A 12,128-nucleotide genomic window follows, 5' to 3' on the forward strand; every position below is an offset into this window, starting at 1 on the left:
GTACTGGGCCACAGTTTGTTAGCTATGTACTGGGCCTCAGTTTGTTAGCTATGTACTGGGCCACAGTTTGTTAGCTATGTACTGGGCCTCAGTTTTGTTAGCTATGTACTGGGCCACAGTTTGTTAGCTATGTACTGGGCCACAGTTTGTTAGCTATGTACTGGGCCTCAGTTTGTTAGCTATGTACTGGGCCACAGTTTGTTAACTATGTACTGGGCCACAGTTTGTTAGCTATGTACTGGGCCTCAGTTTGTTAGCTATGTACTGGGCCTCAGTTTGTTAGCTATGTACTGGGCCACAGTTTGTTAGCTATGTACTGGGCCACAGTTTGTTAGCTATGTACTGGGCCACAGTTTGTTAGCTATGTACTGGGCCACAGTTTGTTAGCTATGTACTGGGCCACAGTTTGTTAGCTATGTCCTGGGCCACAGTTTGTTAGCTATGTACTGGGCCACAGTTTGTTAGCTATGTACTGGGCCACAGTTTGTTAGCTATGTACTGGGCCACAGTTTGTTAGCTATGTACTGGGCCTCAGTTTGTTAGCTATGTACTGGGCCTCAGTTTTGTTAGCTATGTACTGGGCCACAGTTTGTTAGCTATGTACTGGGCCACAGTTTGTTAGCTATGTACTGGGCCACAGTTTGTTAGCTATGTACTGGGCCTCAGTTTGTTAGCTATGTACTGGGCCACAGTTTGTTAGCTATGTACTGGGCCACAGTTTGTTAGCTATGTACTGGGCCTCAGTTTGTTAGCTATGTACTGGGCCTCAGTTTTGTTAGCTATGTACTGGGCCACAGTTTGTTAGCTATGTACTGGGCCACAGTTTGTTAGCTATGTACTGGGCCACAGTTTGTTAGCTATGTACTGGGCCACAGTTTGTTAGCTATGTACTGGGCCACAGTTTGTTAGCTATGTACTGGGCCACAGTTTGTTAGCTATGTACTGGGCCACAGTTTGTTAGCTATGTACTGGGCCACAGTTTGTTAGCTATGTACTGGGCCACAGTTTGTTAGCTATGTACTGGGCCTCAGTTTGTTAGCTATGTACTGGGCCTCAGTTTGTTAGCTATGTACTGGGCCACAGTTTGTTAGCTATGTACTGGGCCACAGTTTGTTAGCTATGTACTGGGCCTCAGTTTGTTAGCTATGTACTGGGCCTCAGTTTGTTAGCTATGTACTGGGCCTCAGTTTGTTAGCTATGTACTGGGCCACAGTTTGTTAGCTATGTACTGGGCCACAGTTTGTTAGCTATGCCACAGTTTGTTAGCTATGTACTGGGCCACAGTTTGTTAGCTATGTACTGGGCCACAGTTTGTTAGCTATGTACTGGGCCACAGTTTGTTAGCTATGTACTGGGCCTCAGTTTGTTAGCTATGCCACAGTTTGTAAAGCTATGTACTGGGCCACAGTTTGTTAGCTATGTACTGGGCCACAGTTTTATTATATGACACCAGTTTATGATCACTTACATAGAACGATTTTAGCTCATACCATTTTACTAACACAGAAATAGACACCAGTTCATACCATGTCACAAATGCACTTAGTTGTTCATATCATGTCACTAACACTGGCACACAAAAAATTATCTTTTTATGTCTGCAGCTGTAGCAGTTGTTTGGTCAGTATCCACTTGTGCAGACATCAAGAGTATGAAACAATGTGTAAAAAGCATACAAGTCATGTTCAATATAGCACATATTATGTATTCCATAAAAATTTATAATTCATTGTTCACTTACTAAATCAATAACATTCTTTTTAAATCTACAATGTAAACAATGTTTATTTATACAACTACATGGTATACAAAACATACTTGTATTGTACCAAATGGGGTCATTTATACATATCTAAAAATTTTAACAATAAAATGAAACCATTTGCTAAATTAAAAATGTAACATGCCACAAAATGTTTGTGGTAGGGTGTCTCCTCTCCCTTACAAAAGGTATTCTGCCCAAGTTATCTTTATCCATTGTAATCATGGTGATATGCTACAGGTAAATTTACGTTAGATTACTTGTGTGGTAAGTGACTGCTCTGTTACCAATTTGTTACTATTGTAGACTCATTTTATAAACAATATTCATCATGTTGATTGTAATTGTTATTAAGTTTTATCCATACATTTTTATGTAAACCAAATTGTTTATTTATTAAAATTATTGATATTTATCACGCTTTTTGTCTTCTTGTCTATTCTAATTTCTTACTAGACTTTGATGTCAAAATTTTCCATTTGGCTGTGATTTTTCTCATTTTGTTTATTTTGTGTCTGTAAGTATCCCTTACACACCCAGGGTTTCCTCAGCAACACCAGAATATATATAACTATAGAGCATATCACACTGGTCCTTAGACAAAGGTATCATTGGGTTATGTTCTAGACATGGATGCGAAGGTGTTTATTGAGGGAAGATATCAAAGGTGATAAAGGTTATCATGGCATTATTTTATAGACATGGATGCTTAGGTGTTTACAGAGGGAAGATATCAAAGATGTTTGTGATAGGAACATATCTAAAAGTATTCATAGAAAGAGAAGTTAGCAAAGATAAATTAATAATAAAAACAATGTTAAATGGTTATCTATGACTGGGATGTTATTGGATCTGAGGTGTTCCTAACTGGAGATAAAATAAGTTAAATTTGAGACATTTTAGGGCATTTTTTAGAATACGTTATACTTTACAGAGAAATGCTATTCAAGCATAATTTTACCACTTGTTTGCATACAGGCATTTACATTTCCTGATGTATCCCATAGGCCATATACATGTATAAGCATAGTGTCTGAATGGTTGCACAGTCCTATCTAGATCCTGGAAGACAAATTCAGCAACATGTTGTAGATAAATACAGCGTATTACCGTCAGTAGCATAGAGAATAATTCGCTTGGTAATCTAGAAGGTATTACAACTGGCAACATATCACAGCATGAGTACTGATAGATAGGTGAGAAAATACCACCCCAGTTAGTAAATATTTTACTTGAGGTACTTTGCTTAATTAATCTTAAAAAATTCAAATTTTATCACGGAATTACAGTGATTCAGTTTCATATCATTTGAATCAACATTTTGAAGACATCACAAAAACCTGGAAAAAATCAGACTATTAACATTATTTGAGATAAACTATCTGTAGATAGAAGGTTACTATTGAACAGAAACCAGTCAGGTCACATGAAAATGATTGTACAAATATGTTTTTTCTTAAAAAAAACAACATCTTATGAAACTTTAATGATCATACAAACAAAATATACCATAGAACAAAGTAGCTGCTTTTGTAACAAGAGACATGTTTAACAAATTGTAAAACAGTCATAATAACTTTCAATGGAAAAATAAAATAAAATTTAAGTTACAGTTCACAAAGCTCTCAATGAAAGCTTAGAGTATACAATTAAAGTCACATTCCTCCAAAGCTCCCAATGAAAGCTGTTCATCTTCATCAACATTTCTAGCAGTTTGTCTGCATTTGCCAGTCAGAAGTGACTGCACTGTAAATATACTCTATACTTACTCTAGTTAAATAACATATTTCCATTATCTTTAAAATAAGTATTACATTTTGTGTTATTTACATCATCACAAGATCAAATGATGTTGATAAATGATGGACATTACATGGGCAGAGATGAAATGACAATCGTATTATTTATAGCTATTTTTAAATAGCTGTGGAATAAACATTTATTCTTGGAACTGGCTGCCATATTTACAATATAACTCTAATCAAACTTCTATAGTAATTCTTGTATCATTTGCAAAACCTCAGAAATATGTATGATATCAGAGTTTTGTGTCAGTGTTACACATGTTGGACATTATTCTAGGGTAATTCATTCAAAATCTTAACTATGATGGTTTTCATAAATGCATCGAACAACCTGATAGGGCATCATCTAGTCTATATATCTTTCTTGAATCCAACATTTAACAATCATATAAAAATACACGGAGGTTTTCCAATCACCACAGGTCAGCAATCATAGGTCTACAGTGTTGGTTACAGGTCTACTGATCTAACAGTATTGGTTACAGGTCTACTGATGTCACAGTGTAGGTTACAGGTCTACTGATGTAACAGTGTAGGTTAAAGGTCTACTGATGTAACAGTGTAGGTTACAGGTCTACTGATGTCACAGTGTAGGTTACAGGTCTACTGATCTAACAGTGTAGGTTAAAGGTCTACTGATGTAACAGTGTAGGTTAAAGGTCTACTGATGTCACAGTGTAGGTTAAAGGTCTACTGATGTAACAGTGTAGGTTACAGGTCTACTGATGTCACAGTGTGGGTTACAGGTCTACTGATGTAACAATGTAGGTTAAAGGTCTACTGATGTAACAGTGTAGGTCACAGGTCTACTGATGTAACAGTGTAGGTCACAGGTCTACTGATGTAACAGTGTAGGTTAAAGGTCTACTGATGTAACAGTGTAGGTTAAAGGTCTACTGATGTAACAGTGTAGGTTAAAGGTCTACTGATGTAACAGTGTAGGTTACAGGCTACTGATGTAACAGTGTAGGTTACAGGTCTACTGATGTAACAGTGTAGGTTACAGGTCTACTGATGTCACAGTGTAGGTTACAGGTCTACTGATGTCATAGTGTAGGTTACAGGTCTACTGATGTAACAGTGTAGGTTACAGGTCTACTGATGTAACAGTGTAGGTTACAGGTCTACTGATGTCACAGTGTAGGTTACAGGTCTACTGATGTCACAGTGTAGGTTACAGGTCTACTGATCTAACAGTGTAGGTTAAAGGTCTACTGATGTAACAGTGTAGGTTAAAGGTCTACTGATGTCACAGTGTAGGTTACAGGTCTACTGATGTCACAGTGTAGGTTACAGGTCTACTGATGTCACAGTGTAGGTCACAGGTCTACTGATGTAACAGTGTAGGTTACAGGTCTACTGATGTCACAGTGTAGGTTACAGGTCTACTGATGTAACAGTGTAGGTTACAGGTCTACTGATGTCACAGTGTAGGTTACAGGTCTACTGATCTAACAGTGTAGGTTACAGGCTACTGATGTCACAGTGTAGGTTACAGGTCTACTGATGTAACAGTGTAGGTTAAAGGTCTACTGATGTCACAGTGTAGGTTAAAGGTCTACTGATGTAACAGTGTAGGTTACAGGTCTACTGATGTCACAGTGTAGGTTACAGGTCTACTGATGTCACAGTGTAGGTTACAGGTCTACTGATGTAACAGTGTAGATTACAGGTCTACTGATGTCACAGTGTAGGTTACAGGTCTACTGATGTAACAGTGTAGGTTACAGGTCTACTGATGTCACAGTGTAGGTTAAAGGTCTACTGATGTAACAGTGTAGGTTACAGGTCTACTGATCTAAAAGTGTAGGTTACAGGCTACTGATGTCACAGTGTAGGTTACAGGTCTACTGATGTCACAGTGAAGGTTACAGGTCTACTGATGTAACAGTGTAGGTTACAGGTCTACTGATGTCACAGTGTAGGTTACAGGTCTACTGATGTAACAGTGTAGGTTACAGGTCTACTGATGTCACAGTGTAGGTTACAGGTCTACTGATGTCACAGTGTAGGTTACAGGTCTACTGATGTAACAGTGTAGGTTACAGGTCTACTGATGTCACAGTGTAGGTTACAGGTCTACTGATGTAACAGTGTAGGTTACAGGACTACTGATGTAACAGTGTAGGTTACAGGTCTACTGATGTCACAGTGTAGGTTACAGGTCTACTGATGTAACATTGTAGATCTTGTATCAGCTGTACAACTCATGTACCTTAGTCATCAGTTATTATAGAAAAAACTGATAATGTGTGATAGGAAGGTGAACTGGTCATTATTCAAGGGGGAAATCTAGCACACATCATCATAGCACGTTAGTGGACAAATCACTTAGTAAAACTGACCATTAGTGGGCTAGTCACATTGACCAAGTGCTCAACAGTCAAAGAGCCACACTGACCAGGGCTGGACCAGTCACATAATCAACCTTTCTTAGAAAATAAAAAATCAGGGAAATTGTCAAGAAAGTCTGCTACAATGCTATGTTGAAAATTATATACAAAGAATACCCAGCATGATTCTGCCAGTAACGTGGGTTTACTGGACAGAGATTTTATAGTGACTTGAATGAGCAGAAAAAGTCAACACTTTAAATCAATATCATAAAGTCAGTTTCTTCAGACTTTCAGTGACATTTTCTTGAAGGTTAGCTTTGTCAGTCTCCTTTTTATAAGGCTCAATCATATTTCTTCCTTCCATGTCACCAGATCTTGGTGACCTTGATTCAAGACATCCATCCTGATCTCCCTCTTTCACTTGTGCATAGACACCAGGATCTATCTGTGTATCTTTTTCCAGATCACTTGTATCATTCTGCACTGTGTTTGTTTGCCTACTGTCTTTGAATTCTTTGCCAAGATCTGCTGAGGACTCGGATGTGTATTTGATACATGTTTCACTGCTATTTTTTCTTTCAGTCTTTTCGGACTTTCCTGTCATTGCAGCAGATGGTGTTGGATGTGTCGTCTTCACTAGTACAGCCTCTGCTCTTATTACCTCTGACGCTACACCACTCTGTGAGCAGTACCATTCTGTGTCACCATCAACTTCTGTATCAGAAAGATCCTCTTGTTCTTCACAAGGGCTTTCATTGGAATCCCACACAAGCCTGACATTATCTTGTGCCTGAGAATCGCCATCAGTCTCCAAGTCGCCAGCTTCTGTAGCGTCCATACCCCCATAACTAGGATATTGTTGCTGAGCAGACAACATGTTCTGGATGTCTTGGGTGGTTCTCTGGAGAGCAGGGCTGAAGGTATGATGTACTGGGAAATTTGTGGGAGGTTGGACTGGAGCCTGGTCCCTACTGTCGAGACTAGAACCAATGGAAAACATGGGCTGATTTAGCAACTGAGCCACATCATCTGGAAATGTCAGCTGTGAGTTTTCCTGCCCATCAGCATTGCGCATGACAGCCTGTTGAAGACTTTGGAGCAATGCATTAACTGAATTTTCATCCATTTTCTGGGGTTCACTGACTACCTGCTGACTGGTTACTTGTCCTGGTGATCCAGCCACCAGGTCCCGCATGATTTTCTGAATATTCATTTCATCTGACTGAGAATAGTTGCTTCCTCCAGTACCAGCCAAAGTGGTGGCAGTTGATGCTGGCCTGTTGAAGCTGGTCTCCATGGAAATGTCCCTGTCTGAACCATCTGATCCACTAGGCAAAAGAAGGGACACTGGACTATAGGAAATAGGATCAGCCCCATTACCTGACATAGACTGGAGGTTTGGATCATGACCTTTTGTGAGGAGATTGGTCACCTCTTCTCCATCCGAGATCATAGCAATGTTTTGGTAACATGTTCCTCCATATGTATCGACTGGCTCCTTCTTCACGATCGGCTGAGGAAGTTGTAATTGAGGATTAACGCCGTAGTGACGGACAGTTTGTTCAGTTGTAGCAGAGCTAGTCTGATTACCCATTGATGGTGACTTGAAGTTTGGCAGGAAACCTAAATGCAAGAAGAAAACTTAGTAAAACATTTACAAGGCCATAAGTATCAAATAATAACAGCCAATTAGAAGCTATGTATTAAAACAGCCAATCAGAAGCTGTGTCATCATGATATGTATTTTGACAGCCAATGAGAAGCTGTCTCATAATTTATTACAGCCAAACAGAAGCTGTGTCATTACAATTTATATTACAAAAGGTCATTAGAAGCCATGTATTATTACAGTCTAATAGAACCCAGGTTATCATGATTTATATTATAACAGGTTATTATCAGCCATGTTATCATGATTTATATTATAACAGGTTATTATCAGCCATGTTATCATGATTTATATTATAACAGGTTATTATCAGCCATGTTATGATTTATATTATAACAGGTTACTATCAGCCATGTTATCATGATTTATATTATAACAGGTTACTATCAGCCATGTTATCATGATTTATATTATAACAGGTTATTATCAGCCATGTTATCATGATTTATATTATAACAGGTTACTATCAGCCATGTTATCATGATTTATATTATAACAGGTTACTATCAGCCATGTTATCATGATTTATAATATGAAAGGCAAATAGAAGCTGGGTTATTGTTATTTATATCATAACAGCCAAAAAATTCTAATGGCAGGGACTCCAAGAGATGTAATATCCCCCTACCCCCCAATTCCCAATCCCAAGGGGTTTTTTTGTATACATTTATTTTTTTTTAATTGGTCAAGGATGACATTTGACCTTCGACCAATTAAAGGGTTCATGCGATATTTTTTACACATGGTTTGAAATTCAAAAGCAGTAAAGGATGACTTTTGACCTTAAACCTTGACCAATGATCAACAAAATCATGTGTGAATATAAAGTAAATATGTACATGGGTTCATGACACTAAGTTATCATGGACACACACACAGAAACATAAAAATAAGTTATTAGTCAACACCTTCCTTCACTTATATTTATATATCTATAGCTGTGTTATCATGATTCATGATATATGAGCCAATTAGAAGGTGGAATTGAAACAAATTTCACTGATAAAACATTATCTAACCTCCACTGCCTAGTTTCTTTGTCCTTGAGGGTTTCAGCACAGGTCGTCTCTGGTTAGTGTGGATACTGGTGTCAATCCCAGACTCTAAAATAAACCATTGTAATAACAATCATGTTTCCTACCATACACATGAAATGATATGATTATAATGTAGAATTTATTCTAAACTCATTCTACATACATTGTCAGGTTTCAACCTTCATCACTGTTATACACACTCAGGTTTCATCCTTCATCACTGTTATACACTCTCAGGTTTCATCCCTCATCACTATTATACACTCTCAGGTTTCATCCCTCATCACTGTTATACACTTTCAGGTTTCATCCCTCATCACTGTTATACACTCTCAGGTTTCATCCCTCATCACTGTTATACACGCTCAGGTTTCATCATTCATCACTGTTATACACTCTCAGGTTTCATCCCTCATCACTGTTATACACTTTCAGGTTTCATCATTCATCACTGTTATACACGCTCAGGTTTCATCCCTCATCACTGTTATACACTCTCAGATTTCATCCCTCATCACTGTTATACACTGTCAGGTTTCATCCCTCATCACTGTTATACACTGTCAGGTTTCATCCCTCATCACTGTTATACACTTTCAGGTTTCATCATTCATCAGAGGTTTCATCCCTCATCACTGTTATACACTTTCAGGTTTCATCATTCATCACTGTTATACACGCTCAGGTTTCATCCCTCATCACTGTTATACACTTTCAGGTTTCATCATTCATCACTGTTATACACACTCAGGTTTCATCCTTCATCACTGTTATACACTCTCAGATTTCATCCCTCATCACTGTTATACACTGTCAGCTTTCACCCTACATCACTGCTATATACTGTCATGACTCACCCAGCATACAATTTTATACACTGTCAGGACTCACCCTACATACAATGTTTTACACTGTCAGGCCTAATCTTACATACAAATTATTCACTGTCAGGCATCATTCAACATACAATTCTATACTCTGTCAGGACTCACCCTCCATACAAAGTTCTTCTTGGTCACTACTAACCCTACATACAATTTTATACACTGTCAAGACTTACCTTGCATACAATTTTTTACACTGTCAGGACTTACCCTACATACCAATTATTCACTGTTAGGCCTCACTCAACATACAATTTTATACACTGTTAGGCCTCACTCAAAATACAATTTTATACACTGTTAGGCCTCACTCAACATATAATTTTATACACTGTTAGTCCTCACCCAACATACAATTTTATACACCGTCAGAACTTACCCTGTTTGCAATTTTACATATAGCACATACAATGTAATTATCATAAAAAAGTGACACATACCTAGAAGTAACTCTGGGGGAGCACAATATTCGACTGCCATCTTTCGTTTCTTTGCCATCACTGTTTCTAAAAAAATCAAGAGGCCCCAGGGCCTTTACTGTTACCTGAGTCACAATGCTTCTTGTAACATGTCACAGAAAAGTAAGATATCTTTAACTACATTGTACACATAATGCAAACATTAACTTTGCATAATATTAACTGCTATTCCATGCTAAGGCTTCTAACTAAGTTTAAATTAAAAGAAATTACACTAAAAAATTGAATTTTCCTACCTTGGAATCATGAAATTCATAATTTTTGTAAAACACCTTAAGAAACTTCCATCAAAGAAGAGTATTTGGTTCTACTTTATCTGGGTGTCGAGAAGAAGATTTTTGAAATTTCAGTCAATGTGACCCATTTTTGGCCCCACCTATCAGTCCCTGGGGGATAGCTGAGGTCAATAAGTTCACCTCACCAAACTGTCAGCTTATACTAATAATTCTAACCAAGTTTGAACTATTTCTAAATGAAAATATACAAATTACACTCAAAAATGTTATCTACCTATATAAACTATAGTAAATTTCACCTCCTTCCCAAGGGGATATGTGAGAACCTAGAGTGTTGAAATTTACAATTTGGTAATTGATGGCCTTTCCATTCTACTTGGGATCTGACCCTTTTTGGCTCTGCCTCTCAGAGACCTGGGGTCAAATACCATATACTTTACAAATTTAGTGTGCCTTTAGCCATGGAAGATTTTTGTAAAATTTCATTGAAATCAGTTCAGGTGTTTTCCAGGAAGAAGTAAAATATGTTACAAAATCAGATCACCAAAAAAAAATAAAAATATTATTAATCACATATACTCATCATCACTTTGAAAACCTTGAGTTCTCATAGAAGGGTTTAATTTTGAAAAGATTATGTAAATACATATTCACACTTGTACTCAATGTTACATCATGTACAGTGTAAACATAATGCTCCAACCAAATGTGTGTTATCAACTGGAAAATCACTTGACTATATGTTTCCCCAAAGCTTTAAAGCTGAAAAACATACCCTCATTTTCATGATATGTCAAGTTACATGTGAAGGGCTCAGTAAGCCCTAAAGTCAAAAGTTTCCCCACTTTCTTGATATGCAATGTTACATTTTTGAGCTCAGTTAGCACTGAAGTTCAATCTTACCCTCATTTTCTTTGTACATGAAGTTATATGCAGCCACCATAGACTTCTGTTTATCATGAATCCTGATGATCACTTCTCTAGCTCCTAACAGTTCTTGGTCTTTATAAGGAGGTACCTCACATTCAATACACTGAAAAATATACCACCTCATACTCAATCTATTTAAACATATACCACACCACAAACTCACTAGAATATAAGAGGCCCAGAGACTCGCACAGATCTTAAAACAGGAATGCAAAAATTATCATAAAGTACATAAAAAATGACGGCTAGGTTCAAATATAACAGAGATTGCTCCTGATACTTTGGGTTACAAGAAGTGGTGTATGACTTCAATAAATCCAGTCTGAGAAATTAAAGGTCACTTTTAGTAGCAATACACTACAGGTATGTGTTCCAGCTGGAATAATATCCAGACTCTTGAGTATTGTGAAACTTCAGAAAAAGATTCTTTAATGTTTTAAATATATCTGACGTCTGTGACCTTAAAAAATAGGTCAGTGTCAGTGTTAAGAGGAAATTTTGTATCCCCTTGTCCCAGGAGACAGACTAATGTGTAAGTTGTATAGGAGTACCTACATTGTAGGGAGACAGAGTAATGTGTTAGTGGTATAGGAGTACCTACATTGTAGGACAGAGACAGACTAATGTGTTAGTGGTATAGGAGTACCTACATTGTAGGACAGTGACAGAGTAATGTGTTAGTGGTATAGGAGTACCTACATTGTAGGACAGAGACAGATTAATGTGTTAGTGGTATAGGAGTACCTACATTGTAGGACAGAGACATACTAATGTGTTAGTGGTATAGGAGTACCTACATTGTAGGACAGAGACAGAGTAATGTGTTAGTGGTATAGGAGTACCTACATTGCAGGACAGAGACAGACTAATGTGTTAGTGGTATAGGAGTACCTACATTGTAGGACAGAGACACACTAATGTGTTAGTGGTATAGGAGTACCTACATTGTAGGACAGAGACAGACTAATGTGTTAGTGGTATAGGAGTACC

General features: G+C 37.6%; 1 protein-coding gene across 1 annotated transcript; it reads right to left on the bottom strand.

Annotated features, from left to right (window-relative positions):
* Positions 1-3,191: 3,191 nt before the first annotated feature.
* LOC132549153 (uncharacterized) lies at positions 3,192-11,241 on the bottom strand (the record flags this gene model as incomplete). The annotated part of the gene is made up of 4 exons (XM_060213074.1): positions 3,192-7,526; positions 8,592-8,675; positions 9,934-9,999; positions 11,112-11,241. Coding segments are annotated over 4 exons (1,638 nt in total), but the record flags the coding sequence as incomplete, so codon positions are not given.
* Positions 11,242-12,128: the final 887 nt, after the last annotated feature.

This window comes from Ylistrum balloti, unplaced genomic scaffold (assembly GCF_031769215.1).
Source record: "Ylistrum balloti isolate Yb309-2 unplaced genomic scaffold, AGI_CSIRO_Ybal_v1 Utg370042, whole genome shotgun sequence".
Lineage (NCBI taxonomy): Eukaryota > Metazoa > Mollusca > Bivalvia > Pectinida > Pectinidae > Ylistrum > Ylistrum balloti.